Source organism: Amblyraja radiata, chromosome 21, assembly GCF_010909765.2.
Source record: "Amblyraja radiata isolate CabotCenter1 chromosome 21, sAmbRad1.1.pri, whole genome shotgun sequence".
NCBI classification, from domain to species: Eukaryota; Metazoa; Chordata; class Chondrichthyes; order Rajiformes; family Rajidae; genus Amblyraja; species Amblyraja radiata.
Window position 1 is genome coordinate 32,835,113 of NC_045976.1, and position 26,706 is coordinate 32,861,818.

At 43.4% G+C, this 26,706-nt stretch overlaps 1 protein-coding gene across 1 annotated transcript in view; it reads right to left on the bottom strand.

The window, feature by feature from the left end:
* Positions 1-224: 224 nt before the first annotated feature.
* LOC116985300 (protein tyrosine phosphatase domain-containing protein 1-like) overlaps positions 225-26,706 on the bottom strand; it is a 33,290-nt gene continuing 6,808 nt past the window's right edge. The window contains exons 2-12 of the mRNA XM_033040000.1: positions 24,129-24,465; positions 23,311-23,391; positions 22,835-22,953; positions 19,866-20,003; positions 12,229-12,827; positions 10,544-10,777; positions 9,326-9,469; positions 6,898-6,999; positions 6,065-6,145; positions 2,752-2,862; positions 225-1,743 (exon numbers count right to left, since the gene is read on the bottom strand). Coding sequence (XP_032895891.1) covers positions 1,594-1,743; positions 2,752-2,862; positions 6,065-6,145; positions 6,898-6,999; positions 9,326-9,469; positions 10,544-10,777; positions 12,229-12,827; positions 19,866-20,003; positions 22,835-22,953; positions 23,311-23,391; positions 24,129-24,307 — 1,938 coding nt within the window. The 5' untranslated portion in view covers positions 24,308-24,465 and the 3' untranslated portion in view covers positions 225-1,593. The remainder of the gene's footprint in view (positions 1,744-2,751; positions 2,863-6,064; positions 6,146-6,897; positions 7,000-9,325; positions 9,470-10,543; positions 10,778-12,228; positions 12,828-19,865; positions 20,004-22,834; positions 22,954-23,310; positions 23,392-24,128; positions 24,466-26,706) is intronic.

The following is a 26,706-nucleotide window of genomic DNA, read 5'->3' on the forward strand; positions in this document are numbered from 1 at the left end:
TCTATATATAGCAGCCTCTGCACTTTTTTTTCTCTGTTGCTGTAACACAGTAATCCTGGAACACTATATTCTTGAGCTCTGGATATTTTTCTCTTTGCATGATCTGTAGTACTTGTGTTTGGCTGGGTTGTACTCATGTATAGCATGATTTGACCGGATAGCACACAAAGGTTTTTACTGTATCTTGGTACACATGACAATAATAAGCCAATATCAATCCAGTCATAGAGCAGCAGAGAATTTATTTAATCATACACAAAGGCAAGGTTTATTGATTGAACATAATAAATCTAAACATAATCCAAGCAATAATTGTGTGCAGTATGAATATCTGATACAGATGGTGAATAGATACTTTTGTTACAACTTGAGCTATCCTATTCTACAAATAGATATTTATCTTAAACAGAAGTAGGTCAGTCACCCAATGGGATTAACTGATGCGATTAAAGCAATACAGGAACCCAGTTCTCATTTATTCAGGAAGGCAAAGATTACTCACAGTGTAACTTTACAGATTCATCGATTATTCAGGATAATAATTAACTCTGAAGAAGTGAGGCAGTGACATTTGGTTTGACAGATTTAATTAACAGTCAACTTTAGCATAATTTAATAAATTACTACAAAGTAAGAATATAAAATGCATCAATGAAGGCAAATTCTTTCATACAATAATACACAAAAATAACCAGGTGTATATATATTAAACTTGTTACTGTTATACCCTCAACATTACTTCAGTAACAGGAGCAGGAAAATGAACAGAAATCCACGTTTGTCACTGATACTCTCCTTGCAATGCAAGATGAATAAAAAACTGTAGGATTGGTTTCAATGGGTGATTCATGGTTGGTGCAAATCTGATGAGCCAAAGGGCCTATTTCTGTGCCCTATCTCTGGCTCTACAACTCTATTCCAGGTGAAGCAAGGGTTAAATGTAGAATAAGCTGCCCTCAAATTCTCCAAGGGCAAGTATAGGTTGAGTTAAATACAGAGTAAAGTGCCAAGTGAGTCGAGTAATGAATTCTCATGTAATATTCATCCCTTTTCGAACTAACCATTGAATCTGCAATCATGCTTCTTCTACTATCTTTATCCCAACAGTCCTTGCACTGCAGCGGTGAGGAGCATTAGTAGTGTTTTATAGACATCTGCAACTTACAAGATGTTGGGTGAAATATGGACATCAAGCACATGATATAGTTAGCTCGTAGCCTGAAATCCCAGCCCTCAGAGTTGGAGATACAATCCCAGCCCACGTGAACCACTGGGAAACGATTTGTACCCTATACATTCTGATCCAGAGGTTCAAATCCTCCCACTATGCCAAAGGGTCACACATTGGAAGCATGACCAGGTGGCTAGCTTAGGGAAATTAAAACAACTCTGCCAATGTCTTTGCTTATCTGCATCCCACTTGAGTATGCCTTCTACTTCGAGAAATTATCTGCCACATTTCAGTAAACCTTTATTTGTAACTGCCAACTTCTCCTCTGCCTCCACCGTGTGCTCTTAAATACCTGCAAAATTCCCATTTTATTTGGCAGCAATTAAGGTTTGTAGGAACCAGGAAACCAGGAAATGTTGTTTTCACTTGTTTTTTCCATGTGAGGCTAGCTTCACAACAGTTGTTGTCTTTACCATGCCCCGAGTGAAAAGAAAATGTGAGCGTTTTTCCCTGATGACCGTTTTCAGTTTCTGCGAGAATGCAGCAAAATGCTTCACCTTCTCTTCCCCACTCTGCAACAAGAAAGCCAGTTAATTAAATTTGCCTCCTTATTTTGCAAGGAGGAAGACCTGTGGCTCACATTGAAGGGCTTTGGTAATGGGGCATGACTTATGACACAACAAGCAAAAGGTCAAAGAGTAAAATAAAATACCTCAGGTAAAAGGTCAAAGACCGTTGAGAAGGACAGGAAGTGAAGAGTCAAGGGTCAGATTGAAGAATTCCAGGTGAGTTACAGAGAAAGAGTGCTAAATCAGGTGGTAGTTTGATTTTGCTAGATTTTGATTTTAAAAGACTGCAGATTGAAGGAGTAAGGCAAACCTGGAAAATATCAATACTTCCAAGAGCTGTGGGACAATGAATTAGAGGACAAAATGCAATGTCTATTTTGACTCTAGAAGTCAAATGAGGATGCTGTGTTGTCAGAATATTCACCATTGATAGGGAGAAAGATCAAACAAATGCGAGGGGATACTATTCAAATTATTTGGTGGAACAAGTCTCCTTCATTGTAAGAAATAGCTTGATCACTGCCACTTCTGCTTACAGGAAAACATAACAATCAGTTTGTGGACAGCAACAGGACAAATCACTAGATAGTCTGTTTTAGGCAGGTTGGTTGAGGGAAACATGTTCATCCGGACACCAGACAGGATTCTATGGCTCTTCTCCAAAATATAATGTTTAACTATTCATTGGAGAGGATAAGTACCTAAAACACTGCAATATTCCTTCAGAATAATACTGGAGTGGGTCAACTGTGTTTATTGGCTTACGTCTCTGAAGCTGCATTTGAAACCATAACTGAGAGAGCAATCACCAAGGTTATACCATAAGCGGAATCAAAAGTTCAAGCCTTGACAGTCTTGGGCATTAGAGGGGCAGGCAAGTGCATACACATGGACACATGTAACTCCCCAGTACATGGATGTGAATGAATGTGAAGAAAGATCACAGAGTTGAAATATCAAGGCTCATCCCACTGAGCTCCTGCTCCCCATCAGACCTGTGAAGGTACCTACCTGAGTTAGTGCTTGGATCAACCGGTGAATTATGGCATCTTCCATTAAAGAGGGCAAACCAGTGAGTTTGCTGATGTAATCCAAGATGCCATTAATTGTCCCATCCTGGCACTGAGAGACAAAAGAGAATGTGTTGGAAAAACATTGTTCGATTTTTGATGCAGAAATTATTTAAACCCATATTTCCAGAACTAGGTATAAAATGCATTCCGTTGTCTCTGTACTGTACACTGACAATGACAATTAAAATTAAAATTGAATCTGAAAAACTCAGAGGCCCAAAAATGCATGATAAATTTCTCACAATTCCGATCTGTAACTATTGTTCCTGAGTATTTGCCCATGGCCTCTATAGGGTGCAACCTCAACTCTCCCAGGCCTGCACATGGTGAAGTAGTGAGATTGAGAGTGAAGTCACACAATTAGACGCCACACTCTGGGCCAGAATCCAGCCAGGGTCAGCCTAGAGGACAACAAGTTAAAGCGTACCAGCCTGGACCAGGCTAAAGGCATAGCTGTGAACAAGTCTTCAGCACTACAGTTGGGACATTGCCTTACCCCACTAACTTTGTTGTAATTAGTGTATACAGCCTCAATATCCTATTGAGTAATATTTGCTGAAGACTGTTCCCTATGATGGTGCAGACACCAGGAGGAGGTTGTGATGGATCATTCGCTCTGCTGAAGCAGGTTGCAAATGCTTCCATCTCAGCTTCGTCACACATGTGTGCTTCCATCATCACAGGCCTGAGCATCTTCATGGACAGTCCTGCTCATTACTACACCATCAGGATGTGGCCTAGTTGACGAGGCTTCATCTGATCCGAAGGTTGTAAGATTTCTTTGTTCCACCCACGGTGAACTGCTTCTATAATTTGGTATGCATTGAGTCATGTGTTGTTTCTTCACCGTCGACCTCCAGCTACTTAGAAAATACATTGTGGGGGAAATACAATGGAGTTATAGGGTGATGCAACATGGAAACAGGCCCTTCAGTCCAATTCTTCCATTTTCCACGTCACCCTAGTTGCCTAAACAAGCTAATCCCACTTGCCTTCAATTGGCCCATATCCCTCCAAACCTTTCCTATCCATGAACCTGTTGAAGTGTCTTTTCAATGCCACTATTGTACCCATCTCTACCACTTCCTCTGGAAGCTCATTCCATACCAGCACCACCCTCTGTGTGGAAAAAAGTTACCCTCAGACAGACAATAGACAATAGGTGCAGGAGTAGGTCATTCGGCCCTTCGAGCCAGCACCACCATTCAATGTGATCATGGCTGATCATCCACAATCAGTACCCCTGCCTTCTCCCCATATCCCCTGACTCCACTATCTTTAAAAGCCCAATCTAGCTCTCTCTTGAAAGTATCCAGAGAACCGGTCTCCACCACCCTCTGAGGAAGAGAATTCCACAGACTCACAACTCTCTGTGTGAAAATGTTTCCTCATCTCCGTTCTAAAGGCTTACCCCTTATTCTTAAAATGTGGCCCCTGGTTCTGGACTCCCCCAACATCGGGAACATGTTTCCTGCCTCTAGCGTGTCCAAACCATTAATAATCTTATATATTTCAATAAGATCCCCTCCCATCCTTCTAAATTCCAAAGTATACAAGCCCAGCCACGCCATTCTCTCAGCATGACAGTCCCACCATCCCAGGAATTAACCTTGTGAACCTACACTGCACTCCCTCAATTGCAAGAATGTCCTTCCACAAATTTTGTGACCAAAACTGCACACAATACTGCACAAAATGCACAAAATGTGTGGTGTGGTATCACTAGGGCCCTGTACTGCAGGAGGACCTCTTTGCTCCCATACTTAACTCCTCGTGTTATGAAGATTTCTTTTAAATCTTTCCCCTCACCTCAAGCATATGCCCTCTAGCTTTAGACTCCCCTAAACTGGAAAAATGACTGCGGCTATTCACGTTATCCATGCCCCTCGTGATATTATAAATCCCTGTAAGTTCTCCCTCAGCCTCCTACACTCCAGGGATGCAGTCTACACACTCTCTTTTTAATTCAGATGGTGACATCCTCATGTCTTTTTTGCACTCTTTCCAATTTAATAACATCAGGGTGAGCAGAACTGTACCAAGTATTTCAAATGTGGCTTTGTCAACATCTTAGACAACTTTAACATGATGTCCCACCTCCTGTACTCAACACTCAGATTGATGAAGCCAAGTGTGCCAAATATCTTGTTCATCACCCTCTTCACCTTTGTCTCCACCGTCATTTATTCTACAAGACTCCCCCAGAGCCTCACACTGCAATCCATGGAACTAGGATGGGAGTTGTGTGATCCCATCCTATGCAGTGTCTGAGGTTTAAATAATCTTAGACAAGTGTAACTTCATAATTGGCGCAATAAATGCACAATTGGCGGCGCGACTCACCCGTTGCAGTGGCCCCTACAGCCTATGCCTGTCTTTTTTTTATTTTTTGTCTAGTTAAATGTAGTGTTGGTGTTTTTTAATACTGGTTTTAAATGTGTATATGTGGGGGGCGGGGGGGGAGGGGGAAACTGTTTAAAATCTCTTCCCTGTCCGGGAGACCCGACCTTTTCCCTGTCGGGTCTCCGTTGTCGTTGGGGCCTAGCACCGTGGAGCAGCCTCCTACCTGAACGACCCGGGGGCTCGGGAGACTGCGGAGCTGCGGACTACTCACCATCGTGGGGCTGGCCGGCCTCGGAGCGTGGGGAGCGGTGGTGACTCGCTGCTGCGACTCGACTCCTGGGGCTCGGAGGCTCCAGCAACGCAGCCGCAGGTCCGGTGGACTGTCGGGACATCGGGAGCTCGCGGGTCCGGGTGGAGAGACCACTTCCCGGAGCTCCCGCAACGCGACTTCTCCAGCCCGTGTCGCGGGGTTGGAACGACCCGGAGCGGGGCCGTACATCGCCCGGCGCGGCTTCACGGCCGTGGGACATTACAGCGCCCGCCGGGGGCTCCAACATTGTGACTTTTAGACCGGGAGCGGGGCCGTAAATCGCCCGGCACGGCCTAAAATAGCCGTGGGACTTATCATCGCCCGCCTGGGGCTTGGACATCGGGAGAGAAATGGAGAACAGGGGAGAGAAAAGACTTTGCCTTCCATCACAGTGGGTTCACTGTGATGGATGTTTGTGTGAATTAAATTGTGTGTATGTCTGTAGGAAATTGTCTTTTGTATGGCTGTGGAAACGGAATTTCGTTTGAGCCTCACTGAGGCTCAAATGACAATAAATATTGTATTGTATTGTATTGTATTGTATATGCACAAAGTCAGCATCACGAGGAGCATTAACCCAATTTTAAGAAGTACCCACCTTCTCCAAGCCAACAAGATTATGCTTGTCTGTTGGTTTTGACAACAGTATTACTACATCCTCTGATTTCAACACTGGCTCCTGCAGAGGGAATAAAGAGGATTTAATCACCAGCAAACTCATAGCCTGAACCAAACACATACTTCCCTCTAATCCTCCTTCCCCTTGACCCCAATTTTCTTCCCTCCTGCACACACAGTTCAAAGCTCTGTACGGGTCCACCAGTCTATGTGTGTAATTAAATCTTCACAGAACCAAACGGAAATTTCAAGAAGTGATGATGCCTGCAAAACAATGTAGCTTCCACCGAGCATAGGCAGCCTGTTCATATGGTACAAGACTAGAAACATGGAGGCCTGCACTAATGACCCAGAAAACAAGAACTCACATTCCACTATTCGTTCTTTGAGAACTTAAGTTCAATTTCAAACATCAGGAGAATAAAAAATCTGTAAACATTTGCAGACTGCTGTCAAATCAAAAGGCACATTCATGTTTGCTCAAGAAAGGAAACTGATGCTATTGCTGGATCTGGACCTTCATGTGACTCCACACCCCACTCCCATAGCTGCCCCTTAACCATATTTGGAGGCAGGCCAAGAACAGCACCACTTCTTAAACCAGGTACAAATGGTCAATAAATGCCAGTTTTGCCAGCAGTGTTCATCAAGGGAAAGATTAAAATTAAATATGGGATTTTGTTCTCGACCATCGAGTGTAAAGTTTAGGGGAAATGTACACATGTTGCTGCTGCTTGTGGAAGCTATAAGTAAAATCCAGAGCAACGTTGACATGGCGTTCTGAGTAATCTTGTACTTAAATAGATGAATGACCTTGAGATGTTCAAGCCAGCACCACATCAGCGCACTAAGAATCCGGGGGTCTTCCTCTGCACCTAGTCGGCCCCAAGCCCCTTCATTCTCATTTAGCTCCACCTTTAAGAGAAAGAGAAAGAACAGACACATTAAATTGCTATCTGACTGGATGGCTGGAGAGAATACAGAGAGAGGCAGAAGGAAAGTCTGAAATTGAAATAATGATACAATGAGAGGTGTTCAGACGAGCAGAGAACTAATGGAAAGTGAGATAGAAAGATTGGCAGAATGAGTTTCCCAGTTCTGATGCATAGTTTTTGACCTGAAACATTAATTCCGTTTTTCTTTGCAAAGATGCTGCTTGACCTGCTGAGTGTTTCCAACACTTTCTATTTTCATTAGCAGAATGTGAGGGACAGAATTCAACACAGAAAGAAAGAATGACTGAGAAATGCCCATCTGGAGGGAGGGAGGGAGAAGGGGCATTGGGGGGGAACTGTGGGGAGAGCAAAATACGAAAGACAGAAAGAGAAGAAAAAAAGTAGTTTTGAAGTGTAATTAAAACTGTAAAGTGAAAAATAGAGTGGCAAATCTGTGGTCAAAACAACGAAGTAAATGAGCAAACATTGTCTTTTAAGGTGCAGGTTGGGGATGGATATTGGGTGATATTAGGGTTGAGGATCAGGGTAGGGGTGGGGGTGGGGTTAGGATAAACTGTTCTACTCTCTTCAATTACTGACATTGGATCTTTTATACCCATGAGATAGCAAATAGGACAGTTTAATTTTGCATATAAAATATGACACTCTCACAACCATTGGATGAGATGAATGTCCTGCAGTTCTGCGTATTAAAGCACAAATGGTGGTGGACAATTAAACAGCCAACAAGTGGGGTAACTTCAAGGTCATCTTCATGGTTAATGATGACCAGCACATGAGTCCTATTGATTAAGATAAAGCAGTCTCCACGTTGTCGGTACAAAGCATTTGGTTGATGATTCATCTAGGTTTCCTCCTGAGATCACTGCCAATACAGAAATCATTCTTCGGATGGTATATCTCACCTCATATGTTATCAAAGGAATGGCTGACAACTCTACCTACAGCAACTGCCACATGACCGGACAATATCCCTGCTGCAGTATTAAACACATGCTCCAGAACCGGCCACACCTCTAACCAAGCTGTTCAACGTACTTACAAAACTGGCACAAGAAGGCTGACAAATCCAATCTCGCTACATGTTGTCCAAACAGTTTACTCTCGATCATCGGCAATATAATGGAAGCTATGCTCAACACCATTAGCAGTCATAATTTACTCACCAACAATCTGTTCACTGATGTTAGTTACAGGTTTCACCAGAACCACAAGTTTCAAATTACATCACAGTCTTGGTCCAAAGAATAACCAAAAAGGTGAATTGAGGTGAGAGTGATTGACCTGCACATTGAGGAAGCATTTGGGCAAGTGTGGGAACAAGGAGCCCTGAAATTTAATTGAAGTGATTGAGCATCAAGGGAGAAATCATTTGGAGCCACACAATGCACAATAGAAGATGTTATGCTCGTCAGAGGCCTTGCCGTTGTGGCCGAGCCATCTTTAACTCCTATTAGGGTTTAGAGAGCAATGGGCCAAATACAGGCAACTTGGTTGGCATGGACAAGGTGGGTCAAAGGGCCTGTTCAATCTACTATCTCAACTACTCCCACCACTATTTTCAGGCAATTTAAAATGTCTTTATTGGCTTATTGTGAACATTGGAGTGGCCAGTAGAGGGCACTCTGCCCAACGAGAGGCCCTAGTTTTGAGGGGAAGAAATAGAAAATGTCCATGATCCTGGCCTGGTCTACAGCCTTAAAAATGTGATCCTTATTTGAAAAAGAAAGATTTATTTGTGTGGTACCTTTCACAAATCTTTCAAGGCATCTAAAATGATTTTACATCCAATAAAGTGCTTTTGAAGTGATGTTATTGTTGAAATGACCTCCATTCTGTCGTCACCAGTTATTCATCAAATGTACTGAGCAATGGGTCAGCATCCACTGCATTCGTTGATGGTCTGCACCAGTTAATATTAATACTGAACTTCCTGAGGCCCCTTCATCTGTAGCCCTAATCTCTATGAGTACAAATACAACCACATTTCCTTTCCTACGTATGCTTTACATATCTGTTACAATGAACAATACTGGAGTTGTATATTAATCACACCAATCAAGCAATCTTTATCAGTCCAATACAGAGCAGGTGGGAAGGAAAGATCTGCCGACCAAGAGTCCTGGAGCCAAAGTCACTTAACACTCCTGAGCTGCTAAAGTAAGAAACCTAATGTCTCAAATTACTAATTCACTAGATTCTACAATATTATTTTCTAAAGAAAAATGGTTTTCCTTTAAATGAATGAACAATTCCAGAGCGGAGGTCATCCAAAAGTTCATTACCTGCCAAAGGTGGACTTTGGACAATAAGTCATTGTCTATCTCTGGTCCCTCTGACATTGCCTTGGCAACCATTTCCACAAGAGACCAATACCCATCTGTTTTTCTGACACGTTCTTTAACCGAGACGTTTCCATAGAATTTACCCTAAAGAATAAAACTAAAAGTTAAAAGACAGGTACTAAATGTTGCATTTTATTTTCAACAAATTTGTAAGCAGTATTTGGGATTCAACATTAGAACTAAAATGGACCAGATAATATTGGATAGTGTCCTCCTTGCCCCTTCCCTTGGGACCTCCCAATCTATCACTCTGCCACCTCTTTGCACGTTATCTGGAGCATAAATTGAAACTGACATGGGCTTGATCCTTAATCAATGGAAATATCCCAAAGGTGTGTTTTCCCCACTCCCCTAGATAAAATCTATCTCGTATCTATCATTCCTAAAACATTTATCTGGTCATTTATTTTACTGTTGTCTGTGAACAAATAGGTGATGTATTTTGCAGTATTTTAAAATGTGAAAGATTGGCTGGTTGAGGGGCATTCCACATTTCTATTTAAAGGCAAATACCTATATTATATTTTGATCAAAGATGAATCGGGAATCTACAAAATTTACCAGTGTAGATTAAACATATTCATCCATTGACTGCATAGAATCTAGGATTGATCTCTGGTCTATGCTGTGTGTGTTGAATATAAATGGCCAACAAAAGGGATTACAAAGAGGATTGGAATTCCTCGTGAGGTGGAGAGACATTGTCCAATGACCACAGCTGCAAAGGATGCAACTTGCGGGACCATCACACATTTTTTATGTCTTTTATTACCTCAGGTTATCCCAATATTCATTTCAGCCAATTACATACTTCAGAATGGCAACACCGCACAAACAGCAAAGGACGAATAATTTAAAAAAAAATTATATTGGTTTGGGCAAAAAAATATTGAAGTGGACACCACGAAAAACCTATTTGAAACAATTCTACAATTTTACATCCACCCCAGATGGGTTAACAACTTATCAGATATGCTGCTCGTACTGAGTAACCTCAGCTAGAGATAACTAGCCTCAATGAAGGAGGTATGGAAATTACTGGAAAGTGTTTCGTCTTGTGGAAAGGCATTTGAAGTGGGTGCAGGAGGGGAGTCGCAGGCTGCCATGTTACACGGCATGGGAATTAGTCTGACCACTACACCTTGATTCAGTCCATACCTTCTTGTCAGTTGTGAGTGCCAGGCTACCGAAGTTCAGTAGAGAGTTTGTTCGTCGAGGGAGGATGAGCTGTGCTGCCTGGTCAGTCTGTGTCTGGCTCCTGTCCCCTGCAAAGTTGCTCCTCCCTTCACAGCTGATGGAGTATTTCAATGGATTGTTTGGCCCACTGAAGAACTGTTCCGAAGTGTCCATTTGATGTTGACCCACCGATATAGTCCATTGACCATGGAGATCCTTAAAGTAGAAATTACGCCACTTTAGTCATTCATTGTGGTAGGACAGGTGGTGCTGGGAAAATCAAACCATCCGCACCGTTCATATCTCTGCACCAATGTTAAACTAAATCACCACAGAAGCTGCACCACAAAATCTACACACTTCCAGCTATTGGAACTGGCCACTGCTGACCTCAACAAAAATGACTCCGAAAATCTTTGTACGATGCTTGTCACCACACTGGAGAAAAATGGAATGGCTCCAGAGAGTGCAGGGGAGAATTATGGCTACAAGAAGAGACTGGCAAGACTAGCATCAAGACAACAGCTCTTATCAAAAAGCAGAATGCAAAAGATCCTGGGAACCTTAAATTATCTTTTGAGAGACTTTTCTATTGCTCTCACAACAGTTCCTGTCTGACCTACTGAGTATTTCCAGCATTTTATGAAAATTCTGGAAATATTCAGGGTTAGGCAGACCAGTTGTGAGAGAAGTAGAAAAGTCTCTCAAACGATCATTGACCTGAAACGTTAACTGTGTTTCTCTCTCCACATTACCTTGTCTGTTGAGTATTTTCACCATTTTCTGTTGTTGCTTTTCATCATTATCACCGCAACTCCTGTGTACTCTATCCAGAGAGGGACTCTGCCCTCCTATTTATCCCTTTGCAGCCATGTGTACTTAACTCGATCACAGACTCAACCGAAACATTTAATTTTCTTCCTCAGCCCCAACCAAAAATATTGTGAGCGGCTATCACAATTAAATTTTCTTCCACAGCCAATATACATCTACATTTTCTCTCCAACACTCATTGAATTAGTCTCCTGCTTTAGCCTATGTACCTTAACATGTCTGAGGAAGGGTCTCGACCCGAAATGTCACCCATTCCTTCGCTCCAGAGTTGCTACCTGTTCTGCTGTGTTACTCCAGCATTTTGTGTCTATGTTCAGTTTAAACCATCATCTGCAGTTCCTTCCTACACCTAACATGTACTTAACTATATTCAGTGTTCCCCTCAGTCAGATCCTAGTCTGCACTTACTCTGAGGTATGACCCACTTTTAACTCTCCATCGATTGTTAGCACATTTTGCTGTCCTACAAGTGGCATCTGAACACATGGATCAGGTCCCAGCTTGTAACTCACTCTTTAACTTAGTCGCAGACCCATTCCTTGTAGCTCAGCACAGAAGGTACACAAAAATGCTGGAGAAACTCAGCGGGTGCAGCAGCATCTATGGAGCGAAGGAAATAGGCAACGTTTCGGGCCGAAACCCAGAGTCTGAAGAAGGGTTTCGGCCCGAAACGTTGCCCATTTCCTTCGCTCCATAGATGCTGCTGCACCCGCTGAGTTTCTCCAGCATTTTTGTGTACCTTCGATTTTCCAGCATCTGCAGTTCCTTCTTAAACAGCTCAGTACAGACCCTGCTTCCTGATGCTGACCAAGCTCTGCCATATCTCAGTTTACCTGTGCTTGATGCCTCCAAGACATTGTGGAGAGATTGGAGTCACTGAGGGATCGTGATAATCTGCCAAATTTGCTGGATTGAAACTGGGGAGTGCCCGGTTTAAGTGAACTAGTTGTGCCCACGGGAGGTCTCAGCACATTGTCGGGATCCACATGTACCTGGTTTGCCAGGTGAGACGCTGGCAAGGAAATGAAGGAAGTGATTGTCTCTCTGATGAATAGAGTCATGATGTGGATATTCGTCTCCTTTTGTTTCTCCACCTGCACCGCTGCATCATCCTGCTTATCAAATGCTATCTGCAGAAGCCTCTTGCAGGCATAGTCCACCATTTTGGGCACATACTTGAGACGGCGTGCTTCGTAACCATGCAGGAGGTGCTGCTGGCGGTAAAGATGCTGCTGCAGGGTGATGGGCTGAGCATGCAAGCTCACATTTGTAATGATTGTTCTTTGAGAGTCTACAAACTGGGCAAAATCAAATACCAAGTCAATCTGTGTGCGGGTCTGGATGGAGAAGGGACGCTTGATCCGGACAAACTGGACAGCTTCACTGGGGCTGACCCTTGTGGCATAGATCAGGTAACAAGCAATCAGGACCCCTGTCGGAAAGCAACGGAACAAACATTGAATTTTGTTTGATTCAGGTGGGAAAATACAAATTAATACTTTTTATAACTTATAATGCTCAGTGCTGCTAGGATTTAAACAAGAAAACAATGCATTTATCTAGTGCCTTTAATCTTACATCGGTGGGTCCAATCCTAGAGATGGGACTCGACCGGAGAGACCAACGTCGATGACAGTCGACGTAAGATTATGAATGGAGTCACCGAGTGGTCGGTGACTCCATTATGCGAGGAGCAGACAGGAGATTCTGTGGCGGCAGATGAGATGCGAGGATGATCTGTTGCCTCCCTGGTGCCAGGGTTCAGGATGTCACGAGCCGAATTCAGAACATCCTCGAGAGAGAGAGAGAGAATCTGAACAGCCGGCAGTAGTTGTGCACGTAGGCACAAACGACATCGGGAAGAAGAGGAAGGAGGTTCTCCAACATGAGTTCAGAAAGTTGGGAAGAAGACTGAAAGGCAGGACTTCAAGGGTGGTTATCTCCGGACTGCTTCCAGTACCTCGTGCTAGTGAGAACAGGAACAGGGAGATAGGGGACCTGAATGTGTGGCTGAGGGGTTGGTGCAGGGAGCAAGGATTTAGATTTATAGACCACTGGGATCTCTTCTTGGGTAGGGGTGACCTGTACAAAAGGGACAGGTTACACCTTAACTGGTGGGGGACCGACGTTCTGGCAGGCAGGTTTGCTAGGGCTACACGTGTGGGTTTAAACTAAATAGTGCGGGGGAGGGATTGACAAATTGGGAGTATAAAGTTGGAGTTGAAGGGGAAGTGGCTACAGAAAAAATTACAAAAGATTCTCGAATTAATGGGAAGGAAAGTTCGAGAAGGGATAAAAGAGTAAGGTCAGGGCCAATTCCGAGCGGTGCGAGGGGGAATGTGAATACGGAGGTCAAAGTGTTGTATATGAATGCGCGAAGTATAAGAAATCAAGTGGACGAGCTTGAGGCTCAATTAGAAATTGGCAAGTATGATGTTGTGGGAATTACTGAGCCATGGCTGCAAGAGGGTCAGGGCTGGGAACTGAAAAGACAGACAGGTGGGCAGAGGTGGTGGGTAGACCTCTGTTGGTGAGGAATGAAATTCAGTCCCTTGCAAGGGGTGACATTGAAACAGGAGATGTGGAGTCAGTATGGATAGAACTAAAGAATTGTAAGGGTAAAAAGACCCTAATGGGATTAATCTACAGGCCCCTAGACAGTAGCCTGGACATAGGGTGCAAGTTGAATCAGGAGTTAAAATTGGCATGTAGCAAAGGTAATGCTGTAGTTGTTATGGGAGATTTCAACATGCAGGTAGACTGGGAAAATCAGGTTGGTACTGGACCTGAAGAAAGGGACTTTGTAGAGTGCCTTCGTGATGGATTCTTAGAGCAGCTTGTATTGGAGCCTACCAGGGAGAAGGCAATTCTGGATTTAGTGTTATGTAATGAACCAGATTTGATAAAGGAACGAAGTTAATGAGCCATTAGGAGGCAGTGAACATAACATGGTCAGGTTTAATCTACAATTGGAGAGGGAGAAGGGTAGATCGGAGGTGTCAGTGTTGCAGTTGAATAAAGGGGACTATGTGGCTATGAGGGAGGAGCTGGCCAAAGTTGACTGGAAAGATACACTAGCAGGGATGACAGTGGAACAACAATGGCAGGTGTTTCTAGGAATAATACAGAAGGTGCAGGATCAGTTCATTCCTAGGAGGCAGAAAGATTCCGAGGGGAGTAAGGGGCAACCGTGGATGACAAGGGACGTCAGGGACAGCATAAAAATTACAACGTAGCAAAGATGAGCGGGAAACATGAGGATTGGGTAATGTTTAAAGAGCAACAGAAGATAACTAAAAAGACAATACGGGGAGAAAAGATGTGGTACGAAGGTAAGCTAGCCAAGCATATAAAGGAGGATAGTAAAAGCTTCTTTAGGTATTTGAAGAGGAAAAAATTAGTTAAGACCAAAGTTGGACCCTTGAAGACCGAAAAAGGTGAATTTATTATGGGGAACAAGGAAATGGCAGATGAGTTGAACAGGTACTTTGGATCCGTTTTCACTAAGGAGGACACAAACAATCTTCCTGATATAGTAGTGGCCAGAGGATCTGGGGTGACGGAGGAACTGAAGGAAATCCACATTAGGCAGGAAATGGTGTTGGGTAGACTGATAGGACTGAAGGCTGATAAATCCCCAGGGCCTGATGGTCTGCATCCCAGGGTACTTAAGGAAGTGGCTCTAGAAATTGTGGATGCATTGGTGATAATTTTCCAATGTTCTATAGACTCAGGATCAGTTCCTGTGGATTGGAGGGTAGCTAATGTTATCCCACTTTTTAAGAAAGGCGGGAGAGAGAAAACAGGGAATTACAGTCCAGTTAACCTGTCCAGTCAAGTGGGGAAGATGCTGGAGTCAATTATAAAAGATGAAATAGTGGCACATTTGGATAGCAGTAACAGGATCGGTCCGAGTCAGCATGGATTTACGAAGGGAAAATCATGCTTGACTAATCTTCTGGAATTTTTTGAGGATGTAACTAGGAAAATGGACAAGGGAGAGTCAGTGGATGTAGTGTACCTGAACTTTTAGAAAGCATTTGATAAGGTCCCACATAGGAGATTAGTGGGCAAAATTAGGGCACATGGTATTGGGGGTAGAGTGCTGACATGGATAGAAAATTGGTTGGCAGACAGGAAACAAAGAGTAGGGATTAACGGGTCCCTTTCAGAATGGCAGGCAGTAACTAGTGGGGTACCGCAAGGCTCGGTGCTGGGACCACAGCTATTTACAATATACATCAATGATTTGGATGAATGGATTCAAAGTAACATTAGCAAATGCAGATGACACAAAACTGGGTGGCAGTGTGAACTGTGAGGAGGATGCTATGAGAATGCAGGGTGACGAACAGGTTAGGTGAGTGGGCAGATGCATGGCAGATGAAGTTTAATGTGGATAAATGTGAGGTTATCCATTTTGGTATCAAAAACAGGAAGGCAGATTACTATCTAAATGGCTTCAAGTTGGGAAAAGGGGAAGTACAACGGGATCTGGCGGTCCTTATTCATCAGTCTATGAAAGTAAGCATGCAGGTACAGCAGGCAGTGAAGAAAGCGAATGGCATGTTGGCCTTTATAACTTGAGGAGTCGAGTATAGGAGCAAAGAGGTCCTTCTGCAGTTGTACAGTTGCAGAGTATTGTGTACAGTTTTGGTCCCCTAATTTGAGGAAGGCCATTTTTGCTATTGAGGGAGTGCAGCGTAGGTTTACAAGGTTAATTCCTGGGATGGCGGGGCTGTCATATGCTGAGAGAATGGAGCGGCTGGGCTTGTACACTCTGGAGTTTAGAAGGATGAGAGGCAATCTTATTGAAACATATAGGATTGTTAAGCGTTTTGACACGCTAGAGGCTGGAAACATGTTCCCGATGTTGGGGGAGTCCAGAACCAGGGGCCACAGTTTAAGAATAAGGGGTAAGCCATTTAGAACAGAGACGAGGAAACACTTTTTCAGTGGAATTCTCTGCCTCAGAGGGCGGTGGAGGCCAGTGCTCTGGATACTTTCAAGAGAGAGCTAGATAGGGCTCTTAAAAATAGCGGAGTCAGGGGCTATGGGGAGAAGGCAGGAACGGGGTACTGATTGGGGATGATCAGCCATGATCACATTGAATGGCGGTGCCGGCTCGAAGGGCCGAATGGCCTACCTGCACCTATTGTCTATTGTCTATTGTCTTACAGGATGAGCTTACCATTGCATGGGAGCTTTATCAAATAAATATTGACACTAAGCCACGTAAAAGGTGAGACAAAGAAATGATGTGCCTGATAGTTATGGGGAAGGATTTGTCTAAAGGCCATGCCTTTAATTACTAGATCTTGGCAACCTATAGTGGTGTAATAGGAATCAGGAATGAGGAGTGGAACTTGAGAAAATGATTTTCTGGTGAAAGGCCACAAAACATTTCTCTATATTTATTCCATTTACTTTTATCTAGTGCTGAGTTAAATGCTGCCTTTGTGAACAATATTAGTGTCAGTTCTTATTTGGGTGGAAATTGTCCTGAATTTAATCATATAAATTTATCTAATTGCTCACATCCTCAAAAGACAGAGATTTGTTAAATACTAACTTGCATTTTACTGTGCTGAATGTCCTTCTGAGTAATGTTACTTTGAATTGAAATGTCATGTGAATCATATAAAATCTCAGTAACACAACTAGTGTTGGAGTCTAGACTATAGGAGGGATGTTGAGGCTCATGTGCACACAGGAGGAGTAAGAAGGAATTAAAGTTTCTGAAAGGATTCGATAGGTTAGATGCAGGACAAATGTTCCCGATGTTGGGGAAGTCCAAAAACAGGGGTTACAGTGGTAGGCCATTTAGGACTGAGATAAGGAAATACATCTTCACCCAGAGAGTTGTGAATCTGTGGAATTCTCTGCCACAGAAGGCAGTGGAGGCCAATTCACTGGATGTTTTCAAGAGAGAGTTAGATTTAGCTCTTAGGGCTAAAGGAATCAAGGGATATGGGAGAAAAGGCAGGAACGGGGTACTGATTTTAGATGATCAGCAATGATCATATTGAAAGGCACTGCTGTCTCGAAGGGCCGAAGTGCCTTATCCTGCAACTATTTATCTACGTTTCTATATTTCTATGCTTCTAATTGCTCAAAGAATCAGAAATATTTCTGTTAAGACTGAGAGGAATTTGAAGTAAAATGATAGACTTGTATAAAATTATAAAGCATGCATCAGGGTTATGGTCATTTCCTGTAGTTGAATGCTGTGGAAAAGGAAACTAATGTATGAGATTAAATGCAGAATGCAGAAGATTCTGTATGAAAATCAGGCGAATTATAATTTAATTCCGGACTGAGACTTGTGAGATTGTGAATTCACCAGTGAAGTCAGAGACAGCAGGCCCCAGACAGAGTAATCCAGGTGTTGACTACCTTTGAGCAGGTTTATGGGTGAGATGTGCGGGGGAATGGAGAGTCTGATGCAAGTGACTCAATAAACAAAAGGGAGGCTCAGGGCAAGCCAGCGTGCCTATGTGTCCGTATGATGCGTGTATTCAGTCTGACCAAATTGAAAAGATGACGCAGACTCATCATTAGCAATTAACATTTCTCCTCCTCTCTACAGATTTGCTACCAACAATTTTAATCTATGGCATCTGGTTACAAATTTATTAGCTACAGAGAATAGATTTTCTCTATTTACCAACCATTGCACTGAATGGCTTGATTACATATTAATTGTAATGTAATGTATGAACCACAGATTATTTTCCTTCATCTAACATTAGACTAACAAATCTATAATCATCCAATTCACCCTTATGCCTCAGTGCCTCTCCGTCTAACAACTTGAGGTTGCGGGGAGGCCAGATAGAAGTATATATAAAGTTATGGAGGCATCAATAGGATAGACCAGGGATAGGGAACCTGCACCGCATGCGGCCTTCCAGGCCATTAAGTGCGGCCTTTTGAATGAATCCAATATTTGTAGAACAAATCTTTTTCTTTTTATTATGTTTTTGTTCGTCTTTTATTATTTTAATTTTAATCTTAAAATGAACGTATTTAAAATACCAAAGAGTAAATGAAGATTCAATTAAATAATCCTCCCCGACCGACAGTCGCAATTAAAACATTAGTAAGTCATGAGGGCTATTTTAACAAAATAATGTACATTTTGGAGTATATCTAGTTGAAGTTTCTTGGATGCGGCCTTATTAGATTACAGCTAACTTGATGCGACATTCCAACATGAAAAGGTTCCCCGCCCCTAGGATAGACAGTCAGAACTTTTTCCCAGGGAGGAAATGTCAAAGAAGGCATAGCTTTAAGATAGAGAGACAAAGTTTAAAGGTAAAGAACAGGCAAGTTATTTTTACACAAAGGGTGGTGGGTGCTTGGAATGTGCTGCCAGGGGTAGTGGTGGAGGCAGATAAGATAGTGGCATTTAAGAGGCTTTTACACAGGCACATGGATAAACTGACAATGGAAGGATATGTGCAGTCAATTGAGATTAGTTAATTTTAGCAACATGTTCAGCACAGACATTGGGGGCCGAAGGGCCTGTTCTCATGCTGTATTTCTCTACGTTCTAAAGTTCTTTCATGAGCCGAGTCACCAGAGCCCAGTGACTGATTTGCCGTCTTTGCTCGGTGTTTCAGAACACATTAAAGCAGCAGGTAGAAGCAGGGTATTCAGCGTTTGCATCACACGGAGCTGACAGGACCTGCACTGTGAAATTTGATCAACTGTAGAATTAAAATCACCAAATCTGTTGATTCTATTATGCAGAGCAAGTGAACCTGTAACACTTTGTTGGTAATAAATCAAAGGGTATGGACTGGTCAATGCGATTAGTTGCTAACATTTTTATTTGGCTGTTGCATCCCAAAGGTGCCCTATAGCAAAGGTTCCTTCTGCAGTAAAATTGCCAGTTTGAATACAACAAGGTTGTACAGACAGATGATGGCCATACAAGCCACTTTTATAACGTTAAAGAATAACCAATGACTATGACACTGGGATAATGCATGGACAGACCATTCAATATTTCACATCAGCAAAACACAGCCTAATATTAATATCTCTTCAATTGCTGGCACTTCCAGCAGTTTAGCACTCCCTGCACACTGCAGCAGTGTAGTCGAGTCTCAGCCCAGATTCTTGTGCTCAGGTGGCTGGGACTTGAATTCACAGATGAGAATGATACCAACTGAGTTAGAATTGATGCAAGGAGAATAGAATAGGTTTTCCATATCTGTGTGCAGACAAGCAGAAGCAAACCATTCAGCCCTCGAATCAATTCCTCATCTGCATCGCAGCTGATCTGTATCTCAGCTCTTTCCAACCACCATTGCTGCACATCTCTCCATAGCCTTGCTCAATAAGAGTCCCCAGACACAGTCCTAATCCTGTATCCACAGCCTTTTGTTATGAAAGGTTTCAGGAGCTGATGAATCAGCCGTGTGTCTCCCATGACATTATTAGAATAGTTCTGCTGACCGACCTGTTCTCCCGAGTCCTGCGTGACAGTGTATAGCCACCCTGCCCTCCTGCACTGCGAACGATATCACTTTCACCACATCCAGCAAACGCACCAGCGAAGAGACTCCAAAATCTGTCATTCCAAAGTTAAAAAAGTAAACTGCAAATGGGAAAAGAGAGGAAAAATTAAAGGCCTGCTAATTGGGAATTGCTAATTCCTTCCACGAACCAGCAGCTGGATGTTTAGGCTCCTAACATAGTGATTATTCTTGCAGCACTCAGCTAATGAAGTGGGGTTTGGCTCCACCATAGTGCCACAATACCCTCTTGAACTACAGCAGCCCAGCTCGCTGTCTCTTAGCCTCCATCATATGAGGCCTCACACTCTGCTGCTCAGATCCCCACGGTAACTCATCTCATCATCAGCCAAAATCACTCATGCACCTGTCTAATATACGCCAGCCTAACAATGAACATATCAACAGACACAGTGGGTGGCACGGAGGCGCAGCGGTAGAGTTGCAGTCTTATAGCGCCAGAGACCCGGGTTTGATCCTGACTACGTGTGCTCTCTATAAGGAGTTTGTACGTTGCACCCCCCCCCCCCCCCCCCCCCCCCCCCCGATTTCATGAGTTTTCTCTGGATACTCTGGGTTCCTCCAACACTCCAAAGATGTAGGACACGTCAGCATGGACTTCGTGGGCTGAAGGGCCTGTTTGCATGCTGTACCTCTAACGTGACAACATATACTTAGTCACAGTTTATTGACATCACATTCAAAAACTCCCAGTCACAAGGGGCGGCACGGTTGCACAACTGTAGAGTTGTTCCTTTACAGCGTCAGAGACCCAGGTTCAACCCTGACATCGGGTGCTGCCTGTACAGAGTTTGTACGTTCTCCCCGTGGCCTGCCTGGTCTTTCTCCGGCTGCTCTCATTTCCTCCCACACTCTAAAGACATACAGGTTTGTAGGTTAATTGGTTTGGTAAAATGGTAAATTGTCCCTGGTGTGTGTGTCGGGTGGTGATCGGTGGTCGACGTGGACTCGGTGGGCCGAAAGGCCTGTTTCCACACTGTATCTCTAAACTAAACTAAACCACAACCAATATCACCAAAAATAAATGAACCGATCATGTAGAATTGATGTACGTGATGCATGATGGTTGGTACAGATTCAAGGGGCTGAAAGGCCTGTTTCCATGCTGCAACACTTATCTAATTATTGCTTGTGATATTTTGATGCACATTACATGTTTAATTTCTGTACATTAAATACTTTAAGATATCTCTTGCAGATTTGATGAGATTCTGTCTGGAGCCTGTATCATTTTTTCTCTCTCTCTTTCTCTCAGCTTTTTTCTCTTTATCTTTTTGCTTCTCTATTACTTTCTCCCCTTCTCTTTTTTTCCAGAACTGAACTGAACAGCCCGGAAACCTGATAAGATTCAGATGCTGCGGCAATAAAGCAGCAAATTCAGAGTAATTTCTGGGAGGCCTCTTCCAATAAAACCACTGAATTATCTTGATATTCTATACACAGTGCAAAATTAAAATCATCATTTATAAAACATGAGTTTTACAGTCCTTGTAATTAGTGTCAACCAGAGTCCCCAGTCACCAGCCTGACCTCAGTCCCCAACTCCCATACACGGGGAAAAGTGATAGCTAGCTTTGTGCATTCAATCCCTCAGACGTGGTACCATTCTGCTGAGCCAGGTGTAAATAGAAACGGAGATTCTTAATTACAGGCAGAAATGTCACACGTGATCCTTCACTGCAGACGGCACAACCTGTTTGCTGTGTGAACACAAGTGAAGTAGAGAATTGGAACTTCTTTTTAAGATTAGCAAGTTGAACACTTCCCAATCCAACTATCCAGCATCACCAGTAATTACAGCCCAGGTTATATGCAATGGCCTGGAAATTAATCAACACTCCCTGTTTTACTGTGACTCCAGTATGATTTTAGTCAGGCAATGCAATGTTGCCCATTTGGTACAGTCATCCAATGGGGTGTCCATGGCCCATTTCTGAAGCAGGTAGTAGGTGCCTGTCATTTGTGAGGAATGGGCTAGCCTGTGGCCTAATCCATCACGAGACAGGAGTTGAAGGGACCGCACCTCATTGGAAATCTCAGGCTTACTTATTTCCTCAAGAAATTTGCTTCACAAGCAATGAATGAATTACTGGTGAACCACAGTCACAGTTGTAATGCAGGCAAATAATCCACCAATTGGTGTGGAAGCGTAAGATAAATTGCCAATAAATTTGTTGCAGAGATATCTGCTGAGGGTGAACACGGGCCGACTCTCAGGAATGGTTTGCTTTTCTCCCAAATAATGCCCGGGATCTGCTGCCTTCACCTAAATGTGCAGGTAGGGCTCACTTTAATCTCATCGAAAATACACTATTTCCAACATCTCTTGGTACCACACTAATGGTTTGGGCCCAGGTTGAGAATGCTTTCAACATAATCAAGCCTACATTAAAGATGCTTCTGAACCTGAGTTGAAGCCCGAGTTCAAGAAATGGGCTGTGGCTAAATGCATTTCCCATCCAGTACTCAGAGGTGAATTAAAGTGAATCTGACATTAATTCCCTGCATTAAATCTAAACTATAATTAAATGAAGTGAATGATTTACTACCAGATTTATTTTTGTTTTGTAGAATCAAGCAGGCAGTGCAGGATAAACCCCTTGTTGCTGGGTGGAGCTGCAGTTAGCAAGTTCCCAGATATCAAGGTTACTGGCTTGGTTACCAAAAACATTCTGGTCTCACCAGAAAGGAGGTTGAGTTGGAGAGTGTCTGGGCCCAGGATCTGTGGGTTCTCAGCAAACCAGGTCTGGCTTCATGATCCATGTAAGCAGTTTCAGGGCTAATATTATAGGTGCTAATCAATGTGCTTCATCATTATATTTGTCCCCATCTGAAAGTTAGTAACAATAATTTCCAGATTCAGAGGGCTGAGAGGGTGTGTAGTAAAACTTACTATCATTCTCCATGAAGATTTCAGGTAAATATGAAAATCCACTCTTTAACTCCAAGGGGTCTCCACAATGATTATGCTCTCCAGGTACCTGCAGATTTATCAGAGACTTGATATTTAACCTGTGGGATGAAAGGAAACAATTTTGGTTCCTATAGTTTGTAGCTAACTGGAATCACATCTTTGTGACAGGGAGGCCACAATTTACCTTAGGCCCTTAAAATAAGAAAATGTCCCAACGATATTGTCACTAGGCACACGAGACTAGAATTGTCATTCACAGTCCAAAGACTGTGACGCCACATTAGGTCACCGGGAGCAATTAAAGGGAAAGCAATGGGATTTTGGGAAGGGTAACTAGAGGATGGGGCTAGGTTCTCGAGGGGCCAGAAACTGGGTATGAGGTAAATGGCAGAGAGTAAGGAGATGTAACGGACTCTGGTGACAAAATGCACAGCCCTCCACTTGTTAACACCTACCCTTTGAACTGGTTGATGATGCTGAACGTCTTATTGAGTTGTGTGGATGGTCTTGCCATAGCTAGGATCTTATCAGTGACCCTGTGGGGGGAGGGAGAGAGAGAAAGAAAAAGAGGGAGAGGGAGAGAGAGAGAGAGATTAACATTTTTTTATTTTATTATCATCCATCCATGATAAAGGTGCTCCCCACATTTATAAACCACACTGTGGTTATTGTCCTTCGTGCAGAGAAGGCAAAGTGGGGGTTTAATAGATTTGCTTAAAATAATAAATGGTTTTGATAAAGAAGGAGCACCTGTTTCCACAGGGTGCAGGGCCAGTCATGAGGACAGACTTAGTAAACCGCCACAAGAAGCAGAACTGATTTGAGCAAACACAATGTAGCAGTTTGTTGGAATATATACTTTAACAGAAGCATATTCAAAGCAACTTTCAAAATAGAATTGGATGTTTGAATGAAACTATTCGTAGGGCTACAGGGAAAGAGCAAATGGATTGCTCTCAAAGAGTTGTCATGGGCATATCTGGCAAATAGCTGCTTTCTCTCATTCCATGAGCATATTGACAAAGGACCCACCCCTTTAATGTTTCCCCTGTTTTACGCCCATATTTTGATTATTCCCAGCACATACCAAGCACATTTATGCGACTGTATTTCTTTTGCCATGTAATAAAACAATCACTCTCAATGAACATTGACACTTAGTACCTGTCTCTGGGAAGCTAATGCCAAACTGGGATCCCTCTGGCCACTTTCTACTTTCAGCTCACTTGTTTCTGACCAATGCTTGTGGGGATATATACTGTGATTGACCTACCATGCTGAGAACACACCCCGGATTGCTTGTTGTTGCAAGGTCCAGTCACCAGGTCCCTCATATCGACATTCCTTCCCTCCACACACCAGAGAGCAGATCAAATGGGGCGGCACTGCCTTGATAAGATTCTCTCGAGCTGGGGAGTAAGTGGGACGTGGGATGGGGATTTGCAGGGTCATGCCAGGATGAAAGTGGAAAGTTCCAAACAGTTCTAAGCTAGAATGAGCAGGTGAAGAAGGATGTTCAGAATTAGAGATGCACAGATGGAAGATAGGACACTGGTGATACTAAGCAATAGCTTGACACCAGAAGTGTAAATAGATAAGTTTTCAATCAACTATCAGCCAAGGGAACAGAGAAGAGACGAGGAGCCATGAGGACGAGGAGAGTTGAGGAGAGGGGATGGAATTAGAGAAGAAAGACAGAGGGAAGCAAAAAAAAAGTTTAAATTCACATGTTACATTATTATATTTGAATTTCTACATAATATCTGCTGGATTAATTTAACGTAACGTAGAAGCTAATCAGCAAAATAGTTGCCCAGTCCATGTTAAATCTCACCAATGTAGACGAGGCCACAATGCAAAAGACAAGTTTAGAGGAGGTTCCAAAACTAGAGCATTCTGAAGGTGTGAGAGGTGCCAAAATATAACCAAGTGTCTCTTTGGTGCAACACTGTGACAGACTGAAGAAGGGTCTCGACCCGAAACGTCACCTATTCCTTCGCTCCATAGATGCTGCCTCACCCGCTGAGTTTCTCCAGCATTTTTTGTCTACCTTCGATTTTTCCCGCATCTGCAGTTCTTTCCTAAATACTGTGACAGTGCAGTGTATTGCTTTAGACTTTCTCAGACACTAGTGTATCTAGTCACAGTGATGAGTAATCCATCACTGAAATACATTGTTTAACTGAAAGAGGGCAAACATCACTTTTGTAAATGTCCTAGAGATTGTTGGGGTGCCTGATGTAAGCCCAAAAAGAGAGTCCATAGTCTGCATTCTCTGCCAGCTACAAGGAATCCAATCAGCATTGGCCCTTGCAGGCAACACACAATGGTGCAGAGTGATTGGATTCCAGGATATCTGATATTCAATTGATTGCATGAGTGTCTTCTTGTATTTGGTCTGTAGTGAGAAAAGAATCCAGTCGGATTTCTCGGACAAGCTAAGTAGGGATTTTAGTACAGTCAGGATGCAGATGAACGCTGAGATACAGCCAGAAGGGGGGCTACGTGAGGATGCTGTTCATAGACTACAGTTCAGCCTTCAACACGATAGTCCCCACCAGACTGGCCGGGAAGCTAATGGAATTGGGGCTCAACACCTCCCTGTGTGCCTGGGTCCTGGACTTTCTCACCGCCAGGCCCCAGGTAGTCAAGATGGGAGGGAATACATCGAAGTCCCTCACCCTGAGCACAGGATCGCCCCAGGGTTGCGTCCTCAGCCCCCTATTGTACTCCCTGTACACACATGACTGTGTGGCTAGGTTCAGCTCCAACTCAATAATTAAGTTTGCTGATGACACTGTGGTGGTGGGCCTGATCTCAGACAACGACGAGAAGGCCTACCGGGAGGAGGTGGCTGATCTAGCACTCTGGTGCCAGGATAACAGCCTCCTCTTGAACATCAAAAAAACGAAGGAGCTGATCATGGACTTTAGGAGGGCACATCCGAGGACGTACACTCCATTGAGGATAAATATGGATCTTGTGGATAGGGTGAACTGTTTTAAATATCTGGGAGTCCACATCTCCGAGGATATGACATGGGCATCACACGCCTCAGCATTCGTGAGTAAGGCAAGGCAGCGCCTTTACCACCTCAGGCAATTGAGGAAATTCAGAGTGTCTCCGAGGATCCTCCAGTGCTTCTACGCAGCGGCGGTGGAAAGCATCTTGTCCGGGAACATTACCATCTGGTTTGGGAATTGCTCTGCCAAGGACAAGAAGGCTCTGCAGAGAGTAGTGCGTTCGGCCGAACCCACTATGGGAACTTCACTTGCCCCCCTGCAGGAACTATACATCAGGAGGTGCAACTCCAGAGCCAACAATATCATGAGAGACCCCTTCCACCCCTGCAACGGACTGTTCCAGCTGCTACGGTCAGGCAAACGCCTCCGTTGCCATGAGGTGAGAACGGAGAGGTTGAGAAGGAGTTTCTTCCCAGAGGCCATTCAAGTTCAAATTCAAGTGAGTTTATTGTCATGTGTCCCTGTATAGGACAATGAAATTCTTGCTTTGCTTAAGCACACAGAAGAATAGTAAGGGATTTACTACAGTACAGATAAATGTGTCCATACATCATGATATAAATATATACACACATGAATAAATAAACTGGTAAAGTGCAAATAACAGAAAGTGGTTGTTAATAATCAGTTTTGTCCGAGCCAGGTTTAATAGCCTGATGGCTGAGGGGAAGTAGCTATTCCTGAACCTGGTTGTTGCAGTCTTCAGGCTCCTGTACCTTCTACCTGAAGGTAGCAGGGAGATGAGTGTGTGGCCAGGGTGGTGTGGGTCTTTGATAATACTGCCAGCCTTTTTGAGGCAGCGACTGCGATAAATCCCCTCGATGGAAG